The 24,353-nt window shown below is 40.6% G+C and overlaps 1 protein-coding gene across 1 annotated transcript in view; it reads left to right on the forward strand.

Annotated features, from left to right (window-relative positions):
* MYO15A (myosin XVA) overlaps positions 1–23,254 on the forward strand; it is a 125,224-nt gene extending 101,970 nt beyond the window's left edge. Inside the window, 9 exon segments of the mRNA XM_031938533.1 lie at positions 1,948–2,042; positions 2,901–2,978; positions 3,607–3,703; positions 4,899–5,059; positions 8,384–8,517; positions 13,431–13,564; positions 14,171–14,304; positions 15,063–15,203; positions 19,962–23,254. Coding sequence (XP_031794393.1) covers positions 1,948–2,042; positions 2,901–2,978; positions 3,607–3,703; positions 4,899–5,059; positions 8,384–8,517; positions 13,431–13,564; positions 14,171–14,304; positions 15,063–15,203; positions 19,962–20,063 — 1,076 coding nt within the window. The 3' untranslated portion in view covers positions 20,064–23,254.
* Positions 23,255–24,353: the final 1,099 nt, after the last annotated feature.

Raw genomic sequence — 24,353 nt, forward strand, 5'->3', positions numbered from 1 at the left:
ATCCAATGTCTCTTCCATCCCTAAATCTATGATTCTCTGTTGTGCTAGACTAGAATAAATGTCAGTATTGTGGTCTTGTTTCCCTCTGCTTGGAGGCCAGACAGGAGTCTGCCTGAATCTGTGATACAGTTGACATGGGAAATTCCTCTTATGGAAACTCCCTCTATTGACATATTTGAAACTCATTACAAATTTAGAAAGTTTCCTAGAATCCTGAGAAACTAAATTAATTGCCCATAGTGAGACATTGTGTACAAGAGGTGGGTCTTTCTTGGCTAGGGTCAACCAATATCAATATCTCTTATGCCAAAGAAAATAATCTGGTTCAGTCCAGGTCAAAGTGAGTTTCTAGTGGTTTGATTTTGTTTTAATTTTAATTTTGTTATTTTTTAAAAATCCATTTGGTTATATCTGAAGGAGCTTAGCTTATTATATTGGAAAGATTGTGGGGCTCAGAGACCCTTGGTTTGACATATCTATAGATTATACAAGTCTGCCCTTCTGGACCTTTGTTTCTTGAGAGAGTCTAGGGTAGGGCTTCTTAACCTTCCCTCCCTTCCTCCTTCTCTCTGTCTCTGTCTCTCTGTCTCTCTCTTTCTCTGTCTCTGTTTCTGTCTGTCTCTCTTTCTCCTCTCTCTCCCTCTTTCTCCCCCTCTCCCCCCCCCCTTTAGCTTTCTCTGTTCCTTTATCCCACCCTTGACACATACTGGTTGTATAATCCTGTATAATCAATCACCTAATCTCATAGTGCTTTGAGCAAGTGACCCACATTTTTAAATGTTCTGGGCAACTCTTAAGACAACAAGTTGCCAAAAAAAAGTGTCAACCCTGTGGCACTTCTCATCCACTGGAATCAAAGGTCCAATCTTTCTCTATCCTAGTTCAACTGAGATCTAATACTTCCTGGTTACTACTCTCTAGCTCCTTAGAATCTCCAGCTCCTTAGTAAGACTTGGTGAAGAGATGGATAAAGGTTAGAGGAAGCAATTTCCAAGAATCCCTGAGAAGTCTCCTGCCAAAATCACAAGGGGAATGCAAGGGAGATGGATTTTGAGAAGAGGAAACTTTCTTCTCCTAACTTTTTCTAAGTGATGGGGAAGAAAAGGAGGAACTGATGTAGTGATTAATCCCAAGGGAAGTAGAAGAGAGTATATTCTTGGAAAGAAGGACAGCTTTATGCAAAGGTTGGAAACAGGAGAGGGAATGAATTATATGACAGCAAGAACATCTCTTTAACTGAGCTGTGGCAATTATGAAGGGGAAGGATATAGATTAAAGCTGAAAAGATAGGATGCAAGCAGTGTGAAAAGCCTTAGGAGCCAAATAAAGGAGTTTAGTCTAAAGGTAATAGAGAGCCACTCAAGTAGTCAGTTGATATGGTCAGACCTGTGATTTAGGAAAATTACTTCAGCAGCTCTGTAGAAGTGGTTATCATTTTAATTATCATATTAGTTTATTCCTTTGGTAGAAGTGAGGGGTAGGAATGGGTGCAGCTATAGTATCTTTTATGAGAACTTTTCCCCTGGGGAGAGGGAAGACTCCATGGAGCTGGTGACAGCAATGGGGAAAGAGGTAAGGTAGGTAGACTTCCAAGGAAGTTAAATAAGACAGCATAGTAGGGGTTTTACTCCAGTGGTTCTCAAACTTTTTGTTGTTCAAGGTACTGTATTATTCTTTCTGAGGAGACACTTGAACATATGACTACAAATGTCATTGCACAATTGATGACCTACTTAGACCAAAGTTGAAGAATCCCTTTGAGAACCTGGGCAAGGAAGACAATATTAGTTTCTTGAGGACAGGAACAGTTTCAGTTTTTTTGTCTTTGTATCATCAGTGCCTGGCACATAGTGGGTGTTTAATAAATGCTTATTAAATTGAGAAAGGAAATCTGTGAGTGGAGTGGCAAGTGGTAAGTAACCATTGAGCTTGGTGCAATGTTGACAGGGATCGCAAAAGCCTGTGAGCAGAACCTTCAGAAAACCTTCCAATTTGGTGGCCGAAGTGAGCTTCCCAGCAATATGGAATTGAGGGCCATATTGGTAAGTTGGAGGTGTGGAGGGAGAGAGAGATGGGAGAAGTGCAGATGGGTGCTCTTCCTCCAACCCAGCCCAGGGAAACATCCTGGATTAATCTCTAAATTTCATCAAGCAGCAGATCTGCCACCCATGCTTGATCCAGGGAGGCTGATCACTAAACTGATCACATCAGTCACCCAGTCTTTAGCAAGTACCTACTATGCACCCCAGCCCTGCATAGGTACATAAAAGTACAGAATCTAGTTCTTATCCTCAAGGGGCTGGAAGTCTTATTGGAAAGACTCATGTTTGCAATAAATGGGGAACAACTTGGTACAATATATATTCAAGTACCAAGGTAAATGAGATGAATACTAAGTACAAGAGTCCAAAAGAAAATTATCGTGTCCTAGAGTGATCAAAGAAACCTTCCTCAAAGAGGAAATGGTCTTTGAAGGGACTCTGGGAACACACCTACTTTGACATGTCCAGGTCACCCTCATGATTCTCAGTATTTTCAGTAGAAAGAGTTCCCTAGGAAGGAAGAAGAAACTGTTTTCACAAAATCACATAATTTTAGCTTTGGAAGGAACCTTCTAGTCCAACCCATATCTTTAAGGAATCCTCACTACAACATATCCAACAAGCAGTCCTTTGGTCTCTTGTATCTCCAGTTAGAGATAACTTACCACTTCCCAGAGTTCTGCTTTGGAGCAGCTCTAATTGGAAAGCTGCAAAAGGAAGCCTTTCCTGACATCAAGACTCCATTCACCTCTCTCTAACTTCTATTTGCTTCCTTTGTTTCTGCTCTTCCAAGAGCCTGGAAGATGCACCTCCTTAAATCTTTGCCTCCCCCCACACTCATTCCCTGATCCCCCACAGGCCGGCCGAAGTTCCAAGAGGCAGCTGTTTCTCCTCCCGGGAGGGCTTGAACGCCACCTGAAGATCAAGACCTGCACAGTAAGGAGAGCACCAGGCCCCAGACCTGTCTGAGAATGATAGGGACATAACCCTTTCCTCCTCCGGGTCAGATACATGGAGGAAAGCTTTCTAGAATACCCCAGCTCCACCTAATTCTAGGAATGAAGAGACTAGAGGGATAGACAGCAGGTATGCAGGTTTATTGTATATATTCTTCTTGCCATATTCTCCATACCAGCTGGCTCCTGGAGGTATTCCCTGTATGGAATGCCCCCCCCTTTTAGAATCTATAACTCCCTTCAAAGCTCAGCTCAAGCATCATGTTCTATGTGAAATGTTTCCTATTCTCAACCACTAGCATCCCTCCATAACAATAACCTGAGATGTACTCCTAGTTCCAAAATAGAATGTAAGGGTTCTGAGGGCAAGAGTTCTTTCAGAACCTGGTATGGGGCTTAGCCCATGGTAGGTACTTCATAAATACTATTGGTGATAATGCTGAGGAAGTCGGGACTCTGGGATGTTCACGGTGGTCCTGCATGTGTCTTCCCCCCCCTTCCCTCGGAGATCCCCCTCCCATTCCGCCCTCCTTCAGCTTTCCCGAGAGGCATCTGACCAGCAAGGAGTAACTATTTGTTTGCTCCCCTAATTGGGATTCTCTCTCCAGGTGGCCCTCGATGTAGTTTCAGAGATCTGCATTGAGATGGGACTGGCAAGGGCTGAGGCTGTCAGTGAATATGTGATCTTTGCTGTCACCAACCAAGGTGAGAGGCCGGGGCAGAAAAGGGAAAAGACCCCTCAGCAAGGCTGCTCTTGCCTGATTCTTCCCACCTCTATCCCAGGAACCATGAGAGTCTCCTTCCCAGGAAACCTGACTGGGGTACACAGGGTGGGATAGGAGGATTTGGTCTGAAAGGTCTCCCCTCCCTGCCCCAAAACTCTTTTCATAGAGACTCAGGGTCAATCTGGTTTGGGAATGAAGAACCCAAAACATATCTTCCCGATGGTGCCTATGTATGATCCCATGTTCCTGAGACTGCCTTCCAGGCCTGGCTAGCAAGAAGCCTCAACTTTTACCACATCAAAGGAAAGTTTGGGCAGGAGGCTAGAAGATGGTCCAGAAAAAAAGAATCTTAAAACTGGGGGACAGTGACTGCTCAGGAAGTCATTTCAGAGGCAGAATCTAAACTCAGATTTTTCTGGTTCCCAGTCTGGCACACCTCCGTAAGCCACGATGTCTTTATAAATATAAACTAAAATAAGTATACTTACATGCACAAATACACACACCTCCACTTATAATAATGTGTCCAATCATTTCAGTTGTGTCCAACTAAGACACATACACTAGTGGCCCATAAACTCCTTGGAGGTAGAGATTAGGTCTTATTAATCAATCAAGAAGCGTGTAGATACTTATATGGAACAGATAGTTGGGAGGATGCAAATACAAGCATCCCTACCTCCAAGGAGCTCACTTTGTGTTGTGACCAGCACAACACAAATGTAGCATTTAAAAACAAGGAGACGGGGTTGCTGATGATTCAATAGCCATTGAATGAGAGAAATCGCGTTGCTTATATATCTGAAAATCATATTATGAAAGGCATTGTTCTGTGACCAACCCTGGCTTCTGTTTTCTATGCTCTGAAGCATGCTGCTAATTTCTAAGGACTCAATCTTACTTAAAGTTCACAATGCCCCAGTAATTGTGCCAGGACTTTACGTTTTCTCATGATTTCAAGCTTAAATGCACCCTTGGTTAATCTTAGGAGGAGGGGAACATCCCAGTTCCCCAAGTTTGTAGCTTTCTGGGAGTTCTCTACAATTTTCTCCTGAGTTTTTAACTAAACTTTGTGCCTTTACCAAACTAAGCACGAACCAAATAAATAAACAGAGCTGCACCTTCAACCTTGTACACGTGTGTGCCCCTTGTTTCTCTGTGGTCTCCTTCCTCAGGCCAGAACGTCTGCCCCTTGAGCCGGCGGGACTACATCCTAGATGTAGCTTCAGAGATGGAGCAGGTGGACAGCGGCTATACCTTCTGGTACCGCCGCATCCTGTGGACCCAGCCACTCAAATTTGAGAATGAGCTCTATGTCACCATGCACTATGGCCAGGTACAGCTCCTGCTATCCAACTCTCAGCCGAGCTGGGATGAAGGGGAGAGAGAGAGGAACTAAGAGACCATCATTTCCCTCTCAAATATTTTTTAGTAGGGGCCAGTGGGGGTGGAGGGGGAAAGGAGGAACCCTGTCTCTTGGTCTGCCCAAATAAGCCTCAAGTGCAATGAGAAATATTGCCCTTTTTTTATCTTAGGTGATAGATTAGATCATTACTCTGATGGGGGGAGGTGAGGATAGATAAAACTATATCTTTTTTCCTTTGGGGAAAAGGAAGATGTGGATATTAGTGACTCCTAGGTGGGGCAATGGATAGAGTACCTAATCTGGAATCAGGAAGACTCACATTCATGAATTCAAATCAGATCTCATAGCTAGATTTTACTAGCTATGAGTAAATCACTTAACCCTGTTTACCTCAGATTCCTCATTTGCAAAATGAGCTGGGGAAGGAAAAAGCAAACCATTCCAATGTCTTTGCCAAGAAAACCCCGAATGGGGTCACAAAGAGTCAAACGTGACTGAATAAAGGCATTCCAAAATGTGAGGATATCTAGCCTTGGAGAAAATCATGCTGGGGCAGACTTAATCCAAAGATTTTTTTAGGTTGTGGATACAATCTGGAAGTCATCTAGTAAGTTTGGGTTGTTTCCATTCGACTACTTTCATTTATTATACTTTTTAAAGGTATCCTTTTAGATATTCTCAATTACCTGCATTCCTACTCTTGATCGCCAAGTGTGCTTTTTTTTCTCTAGTGAATAAACAATGGAAATTTCACTCTGTGACCTGTAGGAAGAAAGGGATAAGGAGGTGGGAGCCAGGGGATAGGCATTACAAATGGCATCAAGATGCATGAGAAACCATCAAACAGAAACAAGTCATTAGCTTGAGTGCAACAGTCCTCAAGCCCAGAGAACCAAGGGCAAAAACCAGCAGGGAATTTTACACAGTGCCTCAGGTTGAGGTTTCAGAGCTCCCTACTGCTTATAAGTATAACCTTTATATCATTGTCCCAAGTCTGACATCCAGTCATGAGTTGGGTTCCCAAAGGGCTGGTTAGCTACCTCAGGGGTATTTCTGAGTGAGTAGTAGAGTGCCTTTCCGATGCTATCAGCTGGAATCTCTGTTTCCATTTTGCCAAGTATACCCAATAAGTGTCAACAGGCAGTCACAATGTCATAAGACTCGAGTGAAAACCAGATTTTTTACAAGAGAAATGAACATGCAAATGGAACCCTCAAAGTTCACAGTCCTTATAGAAGTCTGTGTATTTATGACAGTACAAAGAAAGGAGGATGAGAAGATAGGAAGGGGTATGGCATGGAAGGGGAAGGTGCAGTAATGATAGAGAAATGGACAAAACCAGTCTTCATGGGGAGGAGCAAGCTGCTGGCTTTATTTTCCCTTGGGAGCCACTAGACTGTGAAGATAGCAGGGTCCACTTGTCTGCCAAGGACCCCAGCTGCAAAAGAAATTTCCCAGCCTGGCACAGACTGGCTGGCACCTATCTTGCCTCCCAAGGACACATAGAAAATCTAGCTTGGGGTGCAAACAACAAATTATGTCAGCTTGTGGGTCTTTGTCCTTGACACATTCAGGACTTCCTTAATGCTGTGAGTCCAATGTTTCTGGGAAATATGGCAACTCCAGAAGACAAGTTCAGGGGTCCCCTTAACGATGCCCAATGCATCTTATCTGTACCATTGCTTGACTGAGTGATTAGTGCCTTGCTATCATTTTAACCAGTTAAGATCAATTTGCCACTATAAAAGGATATTTACAGAGAAGATACAGGAACAGAATTTACAAAGCATTTTCACTAAGCCTAGGAACATACTTTCCCTTCACTACCTCCTCCCCCATCACCTCTACTGGTCCCTAGGGAAAATAGCCTTAAAATCAAAGCATTTGCTACAAAACATTCATCCTTCTATGTCACTGGCTGCTGAACAAGTCACTCCCTTGCTTCAGGATGTCTCAGCTCATCAGGCTGGGTCTGAGATGAACCCTAAGCTCAGTGGCCACATAAGTTCTGGTATAAAAAAAGATGTATTCATAGCCAAGCATGGGCCCACAGTAGGAAGAATAAGCCACTGCTACCAAAGTCACCTCTCCCCACCTAAAAGCTTGTTGTAAGTTATTAGCTTGGTTATTACCAGGAAAAAGAGAATAAGATCTCACTGGGACCTGTCAGATTCAGCAACCAACCAAAAGATCACTTCTTCACCATACAGTAATTAGAGAGAAAACAATCTTAGGGTACCTGTTCATATGCCAAAGTAGGAAAAAAATAAATAAAAAATAAAAGGCCCAGAGGCATTTGCTTGTAGTTATATGGCTAATGCTATGTCAGAAGAAAAATATGAACTCAGGACTTCCTGACTCCAAATCAAGTACCACATTACCTTTAATAGTTTTCCCTCTCATTTCTAACTAAATGTCACCCTTTTAAAACTTTATTTTAATAGTATACTGTTTCCAATTACCTGTAAAGATGATTTTCAATATTCTTTTTTTGTAAGATTTTTAGTTCCAAATTTTTTTTCTCCCTCCTTCCCTGACTTACCCCCTCCCCAGGACAGCAAGCAATCTGATATAGGTTATAAATGTACAATCATTTTTACCATATTTCCATATGAGTCATATTGGGAAAAGGAAATCAAAGCAAGGGAAAATGATGAGAAAGAAAAAAATTAAACTAAAAACCTTGAAAAATATTATGCTTTGATTCACATTCAGTTTCCATAATTTTTCCCCCCTCTGGATATGGATAACATTTTCCATCCCAAGTCTATTGGTATTACCTTGGATCCTTGTATTGCCAAGAAAAGCTAAGCTATCATAGTCGATCATCACATAATCTGGTTCTGCTGACTTCGTTCAGCATCAGTTCATGTGAGTCTTTCCAGGTTTTTCTGAAATTAGCCTGTTCATCATTTCTTATAGAAGAATAATATTCCATTACATTCAATTATCATAATTTATTCAGCCATTCTCCAGTTGATGGGCATCCACTCAATTTCCATTTCCTTGCCATCACAAAAAAAGAGCTGACATAAACATTTTTGCTGATGAGTCCTTTTCCCTCTTTTATGATCTCTTTGGAATACAGACCCAGTAGTAACATTGCTGTAAATCTCACCCTTTCAAACCTGTGTTCAAATATTACTTCCTCCCTGATCATTTTAGACTTTACCACTCACCTTGCTATTTAACTCTGTTCTATTTGATATAATTTTCTAACAGTTCTGTAGTAGATAAAGTAACTCATAAAATAGTATGCAATCCTCTTATGATTCCCTATTTCTCCATTTCTAGGTCCTGCCTGATTATTTAAAGGGCCTCTTCAACAGCTTGCCCACTGACCAACCCAGTGAACAGCAGCGACAGCAGGTGTCCAAGCTGGCTGCCCTCCAGCATCGTGCGAAGGACAGCGTCTATCTGCCCAGTGTGTAAGGACCCCACTCCCTGTCCTACCCCCATATTCTCTCCAGATGATTCTAAAACCATTCTCCCAGAGAGAGCCAGACAAAAAGAGTGGAGACTGAGAGCCTGGACTCTGAAATCCCATTGCCAGCAACTATAGCAACTCAAGACTTCCCTTCCTATATCTTATCTAATTTTTCTTGGTTTGGTCCCAGCCCTTAGTCAGGTAATAATAATAATAGTTAGCATTTATATAGTACTTTAAGGTTTGCAAATCACTTTACAAACATGATCTCATTTTGTCCAGTTTATAGAGGAGGAGACTGAGATTGAGAGAACCTAATGACTTGCTCAGTCACACAACTAGTAAGATCCAAGGAAAGATTTGAACTCAAGCTTTTCTGACAGCAGAACTAATGCTCATCCACTGCATCACCTTATTACTATGTGATTTTGGGGCAAATCACTTATATCTGTGAGCCTCAGTTTCCTCATCTGTATCATGACAGAATTCAACAAGATGGGTGGAGGGAGGAAGAAGCCTTCCAGAGGGCAGTGGACAAAGACTAGAAAATAGAAGATGAGGTAGTCCTAGAAAGGGACTGGATGATGGAGAGTTAAAGAAGCTTCAGAACAAAAATCTCTCCCTCGTAATATATCCACCCACGAATATTTTTATAATTATACCACAGCTTTAACTCCTTGAGATCAAGGATTGTCTTTTGTCTCTTTTTGTATCCTTAGTGCTTAGCACAGTACCTGGGCACATAGTAGGTGCTTAATAAATGTTAATTGATTCATTGTTTATTGATTGCTTGATTATAGAGATCACCACCAGAGAAAGTGCTGAAAGGCCAGGAGGGAGTACCAATATTATTACTTTTTATTTACTGATGTCCAGAGAGGGAAAGGAGGCCATCTATAATCAGATGTCAAGTGGAGGGTGAAGAATAGTGAACAGTAGTGATGTAATAGTATAATGTGATGTTCCTAACAACCATTTCCCATATAGTCAATCAATAAACATTTATGAAGCATCCATTTTGTTTCTGCCATTGTACTGGAATTTCAAGATAAAAATGAAACAATCTTCACCCTTAAGGATCTTACAGAGGGGGATAAAGAAATATACACATATGAGTACATAAAAACTATATATAAAATAAATGCAGAATAATTTGGCAGACTACTGGGTCTGTATCCCAAAAAAATCATAAAAGAGGGAAAAGGACTCACATATGCAAAAATCTTTTTGTGGTGTCAAGGAATTGGAAAATAAGTAGATGTCCATCAATTAGAGATTGACTGAATAAGTTTGATATGTGAATATAATGGCATATTATTGTTCTATTTAAAAATGATGAACAGACTGATTTTAGAAAGGCCTGGAAAGATTTACATGAAGCAAGCAGAACCAGGAGAACATTGCACATAATAACAGCAAGATTATGTTATGATCAACTCTGATAGACTTGGTTGTTCTCAGCAGTTCAGTGATCCAAGACAACCCCAATAAATTTTAGAAAATGCCATCTGCATTCAGAGAGAGAACTTAGGAGAATGAATATGGATCAACCCTTCTATTTTAACTTTTCTTTTTTTATCTTTCTTTTTTTTCTTGTGGTTTTTCCCTTTTGTCCTGATTTTTCTCTCCCAACATAATCCATATAGAAATATGTAAAAAGTGAATGTACATGTATAACCAAAAAATTAGTTTTTACACATAATGGGAAAATAAAAATAATTTTAAAAAATAAAATAATTTGACAGATGGAATATATCAATAGCTGGGGGTATTGTGAATAACCTCATTCAGATGGTAGCATTTCAACTGAATTCTGAAGGAAATTAGGGATTCATAGAGGTGGGAGAAATGAGATAATGCATTCCAGGCCTGAGAACAAATTGTTCAAAGGTACAGGAGATTGAATATTCTAGTTGAATTGAATATTCAGACAGGCAAGCATGATTGAGAGTCTGAGAATATTCTAATCAAACAGGCAAGAACAATTGAGAGTCTGGGCAGATGCTGGGGTTAAAAAGACAAAAGCAAAACTGTTCCTACCTTCAGAGAGTTTATATTCTAGCAAGGTTGACAAACAGTTACATATATGGGTAACCATGGAAGGGAAGACGCTAGAATCTGAGAGTGGTTGGAAAATACCTTGTGAGTCTTCAAGGAAGTAAGTGATTTTAAGCAGCAAAGATGAAGAGAGAGAATATTCAAGAAGAGGAGGAAAGCCAGTGGAAAGATATGGAGTGTTTTGTACGAAGAACAAGCAGATCAGTATGAGTAGGCTATTATAAAGTACATGGGAAAAAATGATGTGTAAGGCTAAAAAGATGGGGTGGGCCCAGGCTAGGAAAATTTTTGAGTATCAGAAGAGTTTATATTTTATATTAGAAATAATAGTAAGCCACTGAAGTTAATTGAGCAAGAGAGTGATATGATCAGATCTACACTTTAGGCAAAAAAATTATTTTGGCAGCTGCCTGGAGTACAGATTGGATTACAGAGAGACTTAAAGCAGGAAAACCAATTAGTAGCTTATTATAATAACTCAGGTGAAGAGTAAGAAGAGACTGAAATATTGTTGGCCCTGTGAATAGAGAGAAGGGAATAATTGTAAGAGATTTAAAGGTAGAATTACAAAATTTGACAATTGATTGGATATGTTCAATAAGTAAGAGGGAAGAGTTGAGGATGATGCCAGAATTTTGGACCTGGGTGATTTGTAGGTTGGTGCTTCCCTTCACAGTTATAGGAAAATTTAAAAGAGGTAATTTGAGGAAAGGAAGGTAATAAGTTCTGCTTTGGACATGTTGAGTTTGAAACCCCTATGAGTTATTCCATTTGAAATATTCAATAGACTGTTGGTTATTTGGGACTGGAATTTGGGAGAGAGGCTAGAGCTAGATATGGGAATCCCTGGAACATGTAATAGAATATTATTGTTCTATAAGAAAAGCTGATTTCAAAAAAGTTGGGAAAGATTTGTACGGACTGATGCTGAGTGAAGCAAGCAGAATCAGGAGAAGACTGGAATCCATAGAAGCTGATAAGATCACCAAATAAGAAAGTGTAAAAAGAAAAGAGATGAAGAGTCCTGGGGAATACCCATAGCTAGTGTGTGTAAGAATGATGATGCTTTAGGAAAGGAAACTGAAAAGCAGAAGTTGTACAAATAAAAGCAGAACCCAGAGAGAACACTGACACAAAAACCCAGAAAGGAGAGAGTAAAAAACCCAGAAAGGAGAAGGTAGTCAAATGATCCAGTATCAAGAAGTTTGAGGCTTGAGAAAAGGTGCTTAGATTTGACAATTAAGAGGTCATGGGGTCACTCTAAAGAGAGAAGTTTTGGGTTAGGAGAGGAAGTAAAAGTAAAAATAAAGACACTTTTTTTCAAGGAGTTTAGCAAAGAAAGGGAGGAAAGAGGTATAGAATAGTTACTAGCCAGGATGATTGCTTTGATAAGGTATTGGGTATTGTTTTTTTGTTTTGTTTTACAAACTTAGGTATATTTATAGACAGCAGACAGAGAACAATGAATAGTGAGGGACTGAAGATGAGTGAGAGGAGGTGACAGTGAGGGCCATCTGCTAGAGAAGACAGGAGGGGAAGGAATCAAAGTAGAGAAATTGGTCTTAGTGAAGAGAAGGGCCATTTCTTCAGAGACTGGAGCAAAAAAAAAAAAAAAAAAAAAGGATATAATTGGGGATGATGTCAATGGGTCTGGAAATATAAAAAGGGAAGAAGATGAAGCTCCCAGAAAATAGCCTCAATTTTCTTTAAAAAGTACAAACAAGTTCAGATTCTTAGCTGAGGGTGGAAGGGAAAAGGAGTACCTTGAGAGGTTTGAGGGAAGAAGAGAAGGGCCCAACTGGCAGTATTCCCCAGTCAGCTTGGCTACATTACTTACCCCAGCTCCATTCTACAATAAATGAATAGGAGCAAAGGAGGCAGATGATAAGAATAATCCAGAGTTGGGTTTTCTCAAGGTGTGACAAAACAAGGGAGCAAGGGATTTAAGAGTAGAGGAAAGTGCAAAGTTGAATTGGTTCGCTAGACTCAAGATTAGGAAAGGGAAGAGAGTGTAGCCAAAGCAAGGATTGTACAATTGGAGATTATGATGAGGATGAATAGGTACAGGAAGATTAACACATAGGAAGGATGGAATAATAGGTTATAATCAGATTTAGGAATTTAATTTTTCTCCTCTCCCATGAATCTTGAGATGGAAGAGACAGAGGTTTTGAGTTCACCTTCAGGAACTCTTAAAAGAAAGATCATCATTGTTGAGGTCAGGAACCGAATGTTGAGGTGTAGACCACATGTTGAGGTCTACATTTGGGGAACCTAAATGAAATTAGGGTTTAGTTAAGGTCTAGTGGCAGGTTTGGGGTACAGGGAGTCAAACTTCCCCTGCAACCCCCTTAGATTCGGCGCAAGGATACGGCGGTATATGAGGTCTAGTAGCGGCGCGGCTTCCCAATAAAAGCATTTATTAGCCCAGAGAGCTAGATTAATAAAAGAGGTTTATTATTGAGTTTAGAAGTAGGAGATAGGTGAAGGTAGAGATAAAGAGGGCACTGGACAGAGGGTCCAGTGGACAGAGGGTCCTCACATGGCGACCATGTTTGGAATCTCTGCAAAGAGGGGTTCCCAGTGTGGTCCTTTTAAGTCGGAGACTTAGCTCGAGGGGCTTTGGGGTGTAGCCCCAAAGTTGGCTCAGATCCGGGTGGGGCTGGGATAGGTCCGGACCTTCTATTGGAATTCAAAGGGACCAGGATTTGTGAGTCAAAGGGTAATTTACATTAGCTAGGGGGGTTGGGAATCAAAGATTGGAATCTTTCCCGCATCAATCATGATCCCAAGAGTACCTCTCACAACCCACGTGCTCCTCACCACAATTCTAAATTCCTCTGCTTTTGCTTCTAGCCGTGAAGCCCAGGAGTACATTCCACCCCAGTTCTATCGAACGTTGAAGGCTCAGGCCTGGCTGAATCTGGTTATCCAGCACATGCAACAGATCCAGGCCCTGAGCCCCCATCAGGCCAGGGCCCAGTTCCTTGGTAAGAAAAAGGGGGAGAGAGTCAGATGTGAATTGTTATACCATAACCTAATGAGCCAATGATGCAGTCACAAATTGAGCCCCAACCCCAATCACAGACTGAGGACCCTAATTCTGGGACCAACTCTAGTGCCAAACACAGACTGAGTCCTGGGCCCAGCATGGACCGAACCTTTGAGTTATCTACCTGTGTTCCAAGATGGCAGATCAGGCAGTATTCCCTACTAAGCACTTGATGAAAAAGTGCAGCCCATCTTCACCAATAGGAACACAGTCTAAAATGTACAGGGGTATCCAAAAAGCTATCTGAGCTTAAAACTACACTAAGGCTTGTGGGACACCCCTATAGGTCTTCCTCTTGGCAAGTCACAGTTGATTCATAGTGCAGATCCCTTTTAATGAACAGGCTCAGTTATTATCTTCCAAGCACTGATATAGTAATTGTTCAGAAAAACCTATCGTCAATAATTGCACATATATATCTATATGCTGAGGTTTACCTAATATGTACCTAATATCCCCATCTATACTCTTCTCCTTGTCCCTCCTCCCTGATGTTGGTGATCTTGGCTATGGCTCTTTCACATCTCTCTCCACATTTCCACAGGGCTCCTAAGCGCCTATCCCATGTTTGGTTCCTCCTTCTTCTTCATCCAGAGTTGCAGCAACAACACTGTGCTCACACCCTGCATCCTGGCTGTCAACCAGAATGGACTCAACTTCCTCAACAAGGAGACCCATGTGAGTGGGGACCTCGAAGAGGAGCAGGAGAAAGAGATGGTCCCTGAATGGTTTATATGGTTTCTCACTCTCAAGTAGTTGGGAGAAAGGGATTGGGATTAGCTTAAACTGCTTCTGTCAGAAATGATGAAATAATAATAATACTTTCATATCTATAGAGTAGCTTGTCATTTCCAAAGCATTTCCTTCTCCATCATTTCATAGAATCCGACATGGCAGACATACCTTATAATTTCACTTTGGACAAAGAAGATAGGCTCAATCCTAAAAAGTGATTTATAATCCTTTTGCTCCTCCCTAATTAATTCTCTCTCCCATTTATGTTCTAAGCTTTCTCTTCTCCCTTCTTCTTTCTGACTTCTCATGGTACCTCCTCCACTTTACACTCTTAGTTAAGGACCTGGACCATTGTATCTTAGCAAGAAAATTGAGGCCATTTGCTGGGAGCTTCCTCTTCTTCCCTTCCCTACATCTTGAAACCCCTTTACATCATCCCCAGACAAAAAAGTGGCCCTTGTGGTGATTCATGCTGCTTTCTTTTATAACATCCACAGATGCTCCAAAGAAGCTCCCTACATAAATATTACTATCTGCATTTTACAGGGAAAGATAAAGTGTCACAGTAGCATCCAGCCAAACAGCATTCCACTTTCAAAGTTGCCAAGGTTACCAGCCAAGGGCCTGCTGTCTGCCACATTGCCTTAGGCCAACCCAGGAAATGGTGACGATCCCTAACCCTCTCCCCATCTACGCTCTAGGAGCTGACGGTGAAATTTCCTCTAAAGGAAATTCAATCCACACGAACCCAGAGACCCACTGCCGGCTCCAGTTATCCCTATGTGGAGATCACACTGGGAAACCTGACTGTGCAACGAATTATGCAGCTGCAGCTTGAGCAGGTATGAGGCTAACAGAGGCTCTGAGGAGGGGTAATAGGGCCCTGTGTCATGGCAGGGGTCCTCAGCTTCCTCCCAGATTATATTGGAAGGCAGACAAGAAAAGCATGATGATTCTCATTTGATAGTCAAGTCCTTCAAGAACATGGAGTATCAGAGATTTAGTGACTCGTTTTCTGGCAAGCTCAAAAGACAATAGTTACAGAAGCACAGAATCTCAGAGTTGGGAGGGACTTTCCATTTAGTCCAACTGGTACTTGAACAAGAACAGCCCTTACAACAATGTAGACAAGTGGTCATTCATTCACCTTTTGTTTGAGGCCTGAGGAGGCGGCCCATTTCATTTTGGTGGCATTTTAATAGCAAGGTGAATTTAATAGGTGAAAATGGATTCTAGAGCTTCCATCTATTGCTCCTAAAATTGTTTTCTGGGGCCAAATAGGATATGACTAATATTTTGCATGGCAAACTTGCAGTCAGCTATTGTATTCCCCTAAAGCAGGGGGATACTGAATAGGTACAATTCTTAGGGGTATGTCTCAATTTTTTTAAAAATTTGAAAATATATATATTTAGATGACTATTTCAGTAGAATTTATTTCCTTTGTAATCTTTTGTATTTTATTCTGTGCTTTTAAAAACATGATTCTAAGAAGGGGTCCCAAGGGCTTCAACAGATTACCACAGGAGTCCATGGCACAAAACAGGTTTAACACTCTTGTTAAACCTTCTCCAGTTCTTTCAACCAGTCTTCACAATAGTATGGTTCTCAGGCCTTTTACTATCCTGATTGTCTTCCCCCATTTGCATTCTGGCTTGTCAATGTCTTTCCTAAAACATGGTACCCAAAAGCTCCACATGTGGTCTGATAGTAATAAAGCGGGCATCCCAAACCAGCAATACCAACATCCTTTCCACTACATTATAGTACCTGTCACTCTATCATGCTGACTTTCAGAAAGGACCCATGGAGTTTCCAAGAAGGAAATTCCATAGCATGCAAGGAAGTTACTAATGATAAGAAAAATCCCCTTCCTCTACCAGTGTCTGTCATTGTCACTGTCATATTGAGAGCATGCTAAATCCCCACATGACAGTCTTTTGAATATTATTATATTATGTATTATTTCAAATATTATTATTATTAGCTTTTGTTTAGTGGAGTAGGGAGAGCAGATGGAAGGTGATGAGCATATCACACTATTATTAAATTCAGACCACTAATACTTCCAAATCTTTCTTCAGAAGAACAGCTGTCTAACTACATTTGTCCTAGCTTATAAAGTTGATTTTTTTTAACATATGTAAGAAGGAAGTATCCTCACTTCTACTCAATCATTTTCTAGCCATTGCTGTCACTGCTTTGAATCACTGTTCTTTTTCTTGCTTCATTTTATTTTTGTTGATTCTTATCTCCACTTTTGACATTCTACCTGCTTAAAAAAAAATGTTATCACTCTTGTCCATCTCTCTCCTTCTCCTTGCTTATCAATCAATATATTCCTTCTAAATCAAAGCACTAATTATTCCATCTCCCCTTAGAAAGGGGGAATTCTCTAGATGCTGGTGTGTTGGATATTGGGTTCATTGTTTTAGAATCTAAATTTACTCAAAGTATGGTCTAGAGAATCCTGGGGATCTCTGAAACCCTTTTAGAGAGTCTACAAATTCAAAAATAGTTTTTATTTCCAATATGGTAAATGTCTATAAATATAACCCAGATAAACAAAAATGCTTTGGAGAGATCCTCAATAATTTTTAATAGGATAAAGATACTGAAAACAAAAGTTTGAGAATCACTGTTTTAGATGAAGGGTATGTATCTCCAGTAATTACAGAAAGACTAAAGCCCACTCTAAAGCAAAATGTAAATGGATTTGGGGTTACATGCAATTTTTCACTACCCATATCTTTCTTTCCCTACACTAGCACTAAAAATGCAGGGCCAGGTAGGTTGTACAGTGGATAAAGCACTGGACTTGGAATCAGAACGACTGTCTTCATGAATTCAGATCTAGCTTCAGACTTGCCTAGCTGTATGACTCTGAGCAAGTCACTTAACCGTGTTTGCCTTAGCTCCTTATCTCTAAAGTGAGATGGAGAAGGAAATGGCAAACCACTCCAACATCTCTGCCAAGAAAACTTAAATGGAAGCATGAAGAGTTGGACGTGACTCACCAACAATAATAATGTCAAATGCATAACAAATTGGGACCGGGCCTCCTCAGCTTGGCACTAGACCCCAAACATAGGGGAAGATAGATTTTTATGTGTTAAGAGAAAACAATTAACAGGATATAACCAGGATACAAGATTAGGTAATCTGGTTTTTTAATTGGATGAAGGCCTTTCTGAGTTGGGAAGAAGAAAATGAACAGGTGCAATTCCCTAAAATCAGAAAAAAGAAATGTTCTGCTTCCCTTTCTAAAGGTCTATATTCAACCAAAAGAACAAGAAAACAGTAATTGGCCAGTATGGAGCCTCTTTTTAGAAATATATGGGTTCCTTGAAATATATAATTATGAGAAAACTTTGCATCAATCTTTGGATCTGACTGAGTTTCTGATCAACATAACCTACGTCCTTAATTAAGGTTCTCTAAGCAGCAAATAGCAATGGTCCTGCTTCTCAGCCACTCAGGGCTAGGTTCAAACAATGCAAGAAGGTTTTCTCATAATTCAATAGTTTTCTCACAAGACAAAAATTGGACCCCACCCATAATTGAATAGAAAGGGAACTGAGCTAGTTCACAATTCCCTCACTCATTATGCCTCAATCTGCCTTCTGAAACCAAACAGATTTAATCTAAATACTTTTCTACATGACAGTCCTACAAATACCTGAAGATAGCCATCGTGTCTCATTATGTTGTCATGGAGCAGCTAAGAGGTAAAGTGGACAGAATGTCGGTACTAGATTCAGGAGGACATGAGGGAAAATGTGACAAATAGCCAGATCATTACCAGGTGTATGACCCTGGGTAATCTAACCTGTCCCTGTTTTCCTATCTGTAGAATGGGGATATAGAACCTAGCTCCCAAGATTATTGTGCAGCTCAAGTTAGGTAATATTTCTAAAGTGCTTTAGAATACCTTAGGACAGTTAAGTGGTACAGTGGATAGAGCACAGGGCTGGAGTTAGGGAGACTGATCTTCCTGAGTTCAGATCTGGCCTCAGACACTTAATAGATGTGTGGCTGGTACAAGTCACTTACCTTTTTTACTCAGTTTTCTCATCTGTAAAATGAGATGGAGAAGAAAATGACAAAGCACTCCAGTATCTTTGCAACAAAACAAAACAAAACACAAATAGAATCACAAAGAGTTGGACACAACTGAAAATGACTGAACAACAATAAATGCATACCCTGAAATACTATATAAGTGCTCAATATTATTATCATGATTATTATTTTATTCCCCTCCCCTCATATACACTCCCAAACTTTGAATATTTTATCACTGGGAGTATTCAAATGGAGGCTTGAGTGACTATTTGTAGGGAATATTGTAAAGAGGATTTTTGTTCACATATGGATTAGACTGCATATCAAGTTCCCTCTCAACTCGGAGGTTCTGTGAGTTTAATGTCTATAGGTACACCTAGAAGCAGATTTTTCTGGAATGATCTCTGTTATTCACTTTCTTTTTCTTCATGGATTTCCTCAATTCCTCCATTCTGAGGATTCTGTGGAATAATGATTCTAGTGCCCTGATTTCTTGTTGATTGAGCCAGTGGAATTACCTGGGATTCCCTTGGGATAAGGTTCCAGGTCTGGGAAATCATATCAAAGGGATTTAGAAGGGATTTGGAACTGGATCTCTTTGCTATGATGTTTGCCTTTCTTTCCTAAGTTTCTCAGTTTTGCCCAGAGAAATTGGCTGCCTTAAACCAGATTACTGAGCCCCTGTTCCTGTTGAAATCCCAATGTGAATTTTCATAGAAATCATAGAATCCTAGGATTTAAAACTGTAGGATCTTAGAGGTCCTCTGGTCCAACTCTCTCATTTTAGAGCTGAGAAAATTAATCGCCAGAGCTAGAAAGTCCTTGACTAAAGTTTACATGATGAGTCAGTGGGAAAGCACGGACTTGTATACAATGCCCAATAAAATCTAGATCTTTTTCTGTTATATCATAGCTGCGCTTCTCTCTACAGTGATAGGGAGAGGGGCTGGATCTTTAACTTCTTGCATAGGTGAGCAATTTGGGTCAGCATCTTAAAGAGCTGCCTAAGAACATTGAGAGGTTAAGTAATTTTTTGTGTCAGAGATGGGTCTTCCTGGCTTTGGGTCAAACTTTCTAACCACTATGCCATAACTTTCCATTCTATGACCAACTGCCCCCAAAGTAGGCAGGAAAATCTCTTGGTTTCTGAGAGGAAAGCATCTCCTTGGTCAGTAGAGCCCAAGACAAGTGCAAACGAGCAAGCTTCCTTTCAGAAGCCTGGGCATTTATGTTCTATAAATTATATATTAGGCATGTATTATATATTATTATGTTTTACAAATTATATTGCACAAAATATATCCATACATATACACATGCATATATATATGGATGGAGATATACATAATACATATATGTATATATACATATAAATATATACATAATAAAGAAAAAGAAAGAAAGAGAGAGTTCTGTCACCACCCTGAACTCTGCAAAACCCTCCAAGACAACTGTGAGAGGATTCAGGGAGAGAGCTTACAGGTAAGGATGGGTAGGTTGTAATACCTGGATCATTTTCCCTTCTGTTTCTACAGGGCCTGGAACTGTGCCGGGTTGTAGCTGCACATGTGGAGAGCTTACTATGTGCCCGAGAGAAGCGATTCACTCTGCCTCCTAGTGAGATTACCCTACTCTGATTTGTTTGAACATCTACTCCATTCTTTGGTTGCTATTGCTGCCAAGCTATATGCAGCTCCATCCAAATTCTACCTATGGAAGACCCTGGACAGACCAAAGAGTGACTTCATGTTAACTGGGTAGAAGGTTTCCAATGGAGTACCCCAAGGATCCATGTCTGGCCTTGGATTATTTACCTTTTTTTGCCAGTGATATGGACAAAAGTCTTGATGGAACGCTCATCAGATTTTCAAATGATATCAAATTAAGTGAAAGAGTTACCATAGTGGATGACAATGTTAGAATCTAAAAAGATCTTGAAGACATTGAACTGAATCCGAGATGAAATCAAATAGGAATAAATGAGAAGTCTGACACTTGGGATCAAAAAACCAATTTCATAAATAAATAAATTTCATAAATAGGGGAAGCATGTTAGAGATAACATTTTTTCTGAAAAAGAGTTGAATGCACTATAAACTCAACATGAGTCAGTAATTTGATGTAACCAAAAAGGCTAATGAAATCTGGGGCAACATTGAAAGTACCTTCTAGGGGGAAAAAGGGAGGTAATAATCTCACTATCCTGTTCTAGGATAAATACTATTATATTCAGTTCTGGGAATCACTGTGTTAGGGAAAACTTGGATAAAATTAGAGAATGTCCAGAGGAGAGTAACTAGGCTAGTGAAAGGCTTTGAGTCCATCTCATAAGGAACCAAGGATATTTACCTGAAGAAGCTAAGATCGAAGGGAGATAAAATATTCTATTCAACTCCTATTTGGAGGCTTTATCCTGTGAAAGAATAAGTTAGTTCTGTTTGACCTCAGAAGGCATTACCAGAAGCAATGGTTGGGAGATTTTAAAGGGGAAAATTGAGGCTTGATGTCAGAGAAAACCTTTTTAGAAGTTATCCCAAAGTAGAGTGAACTGCAATGAGAAGTGATAGTTTCCTCCTCCTTGGAGGTCTTCAAGCAGAGGTTGGATGAATACTTGTTGGGATTTTTTTTTATAGGTGGGAATAACTTTTCATCTATGAGTTAGATGAGATAGCCCTTGAGGTTTCTTCTTACTCTGAAGTTCTGTTCAACTCTGTGCTTCTGCAATTCTTCCCAGACAATTCAGGAAGACTGGATCTTCCAAGAGAGTCTTCAATAAACCCTGGCTATAAATGATTAGAATCCATGGGATCTCTCAAAACTTGGGGGAAATTACTTTAGTTAAAAGACAGGAAGAGGAGAGCGAGTCTCATGTAGGATTCTGAGTTAGATTCAAGACCCAAGCATCATTTTGAGCTAGAGAAATACATTATAGTCTATTTTCAAGCAGCATGACACTCCTATAAGGCCATCCCTTCATTTCTCAGTGCCAGATCATGACAGCCTTCCTGAAGGTTCTCCTAGGCTGTATAAGTCTAGAGAAGAGAGAAAGGTTTAAGGAACAAGAAAATTAAGTCTGAATGAGGAGACAATGCAAGAATTAAGAGAACCAAGATATCATGGGAAGACTTCAGTCAATCAATCTATCAATCAACAAGCGTTTATAAAGCATCAAGTGGAGAAAGAAGAATTTCTAGACAGTTTTCACTCAATTCTGAAAATGACTGATTAGCTACTAAAAATGATGTTGATATCCAATTATATTCTGGCTCAGGTCCACCTTTTTAGGAAGCCTTTCCTCCAATATTTATCAATAAATGAATTTCTTTGCCCAGCCTAGAAGGAAAGCAGACCCTGTCAATATTACTGTCTGCTTTCTAGCCACAAATCTGAGTTCTTTCCAGTCAAAGAGCAAAGCTAGTCTATAGATAAGAGGATGACTTAGATAGTTTTTGGAAGGGTCTATGTCACTCTCAGGACTTAGGGCTAAGCTTGGGAGAGAACAGGAGATTAACCCATAGTCTGGATGGTTTCTTCTTCATTCACCTTTAAGTAATTAGGATGAAGACAGGGAAAAAGAGATAAAAGAGGAAATTAGAAGTACAGTGATGATTCTGTATAGATGGGATCCATTCTTTGGTCCTGAAACAATTTTCCTGAGTCCAGACTAGCCAGAAGCCAAAAGTTAGTGGCCTTCTGGACAGTAACAGAAGAAATCTGTGCAGGAAGGTCCTTGGGACCTCTCCAGCTTCATGATTTTCTTTGTACTCATCTTGCTTTCCTATCACCTCCCATACTTGGGTAATCTTTATTTCTCTTTGTAATTTTTGGGTGAAATAAACAGCAAATTAGGGCAGTAAGGCACTCAGGAACTGAAGGCAGGGGGTGGTCCCTGGTAAAATTGAGAAAATGATGTTTGCTATCTGGTTGAAGAGCCCTTGGGATATTCCCTCAGTCTCACCCATCCTTCCCAGCGTCTCCTGCTCCAGACCTTTCTCTTGCTTTTCTATCCTCTGAAACCTTACAATCCAAACCAAAATAAGTTAGCCTGTTTCCCATTCTAGGCAATATTTACATTTTAACTAGGACCTCCAATTTCAGAGAGATGAGAGTAAATGTCTGATTCCTGTGCTCTCCCCTGAGAGAAAAGAAAAAAAGGAAGGAAGGAAGGAAGGAAGGAAGGAAGGAAGGAAGGAAGGAAGGAAGGAAAAAGAAGAAAGGAAAAGGAAAAAAAGGAGGGAGGGAGAGACATGTTAAGGGGGCCTTGGCAACAGGATGTGCTGGTTTCCAGGGGAGTTCTGGGTGAGTCAGTCGCTGGAAGCAGGAATATTTCCATTTTCTGGTAAAGTCATCAGTCAGTACATGGCAAGAAAGAACAAACACAAGCGTCCTAATGAGCTGGGGAAAACTTGGGAAAACCATTTCTTACACAAAGCCAGCATGGGGCATCAGTGGATCCCTTTGCCCCAGACCGTATAAATGCCATCACCATTCTGTTTCCTGTGTCCTCAGTCATCAAGGTGCAGAGATCTGCAAACACTGGCTAGAAGCTTCATCTCTCCAGCCTGAGGACCCTCTTCACTTTGAGTCTTTACCCTGAATTCTAGGCAGTGAGGGTCAGCTTTGGCTACCTCCATCTGTAGCTCTCTTATTTTGTCCCATCACAACTCCCTACCTCCAGTCCAGAGAAGCTTTATCCCAGAATCCCATTTCCCAGCTTCTAAGATGAAGGCTGGAGGTGACCAACATGATACCGGTTTTTCTTCAATCAGAAATTTTACTATTACCCCTTCCTTTTTCTTCTCTAAAATATAAAGTTCTCTGGGAACAGGTTTCTTGGGGGGGCTTCTGGGAGCAGCCTTCCTTTCAGTTCAGAGTAGTCACAAATGCAGTCAGGAGTTAAAGTCCAAATCCTTTATTGTCTCTTTCCAAGTCTTGTCCTTCCTTGGGCTTGGTTAGCTTTCTTAGAAGTCTATCTCTCTCCTTGGTTCCGAGAACTTAAGCTGCCTCCTCTGGCTTGTGAATCTCCCGGAGTCAATCCTGGCTGAGGCTCCTACCTTATATATGCTCTCTTAAAGGTGTGAATCTTGTGGAATTGTAGTAAGTACTAAGTACATCTAGAGAATTGTTAAGCACCCTAGAAACAACCATTGTCTCTATCAATTCCATTGACTTAGCACCTTGTAAGAATTCTAACAATTATTAAAGCATTGTTTCTAACAGTCTATTAAAATATAAATGTTACTTGGGAAAGATCACAGGTGAGTCTAGGAGAAGGGAAACAGGGTACAGGGTAAATGTCAAAGCCAAATTTGATCCAGTGAGTCTTTGGGAGACATGCAAACAGTATGTAAATGAGTGAATGAAAAATCACTTATTGAGCCCTCACCATGTGCCAGATGATATATAGTGTTGGTTTGATTGTTGTTCTCAGAGCTAGTATTGGAAAGGAGTTTAGAAGGTTGGTTCCTCTGACTTCTACCCTGGAAAATGTGCAAAGGAAAATGATTCTGGTCAAAGTGATGGGGAGCAGTTCTGCTCTGCCCAACTCAGTTCTATCTCTGCTTATGTGATTGAACCTTGGGATGGGGCCAAATGATAGAGAGTAAACATGATTTTGCCTGAGTTCTTCCTGGTCCCCCCCCAGAATCAATCCTAGAGCAAACCTCTGATCAGATTTTGGGGTGACATCTGGACTGTAATAATTTTCTAGCATCTTGGAAGGCTTCAGGAAAAGTCTGTCTCAATTGGGCAGGAGGGGGACACAGCCCAACACAGGGATGATCTGGGAAGGCCCTGGGCAGAGAATCCCAGCACTGGGAATCTAGTGGGAGACTCTTAACCAAAATAAAGCAGCACTGGCCAGTGGATTAGCAGAACAGCTGTGAGACCTCCAGTACAACTACCAAAGGCAGTGAGCCTGTGAACCC

The sequence above is a fragment of the Sarcophilus harrisii genome, chromosome 1 (genome assembly GCF_902635505.1).
Source record: "Sarcophilus harrisii chromosome 1, mSarHar1.11, whole genome shotgun sequence".
Classification (NCBI taxonomy): Eukaryota; Metazoa; Chordata; class Mammalia; order Dasyuromorphia; family Dasyuridae; genus Sarcophilus; species Sarcophilus harrisii.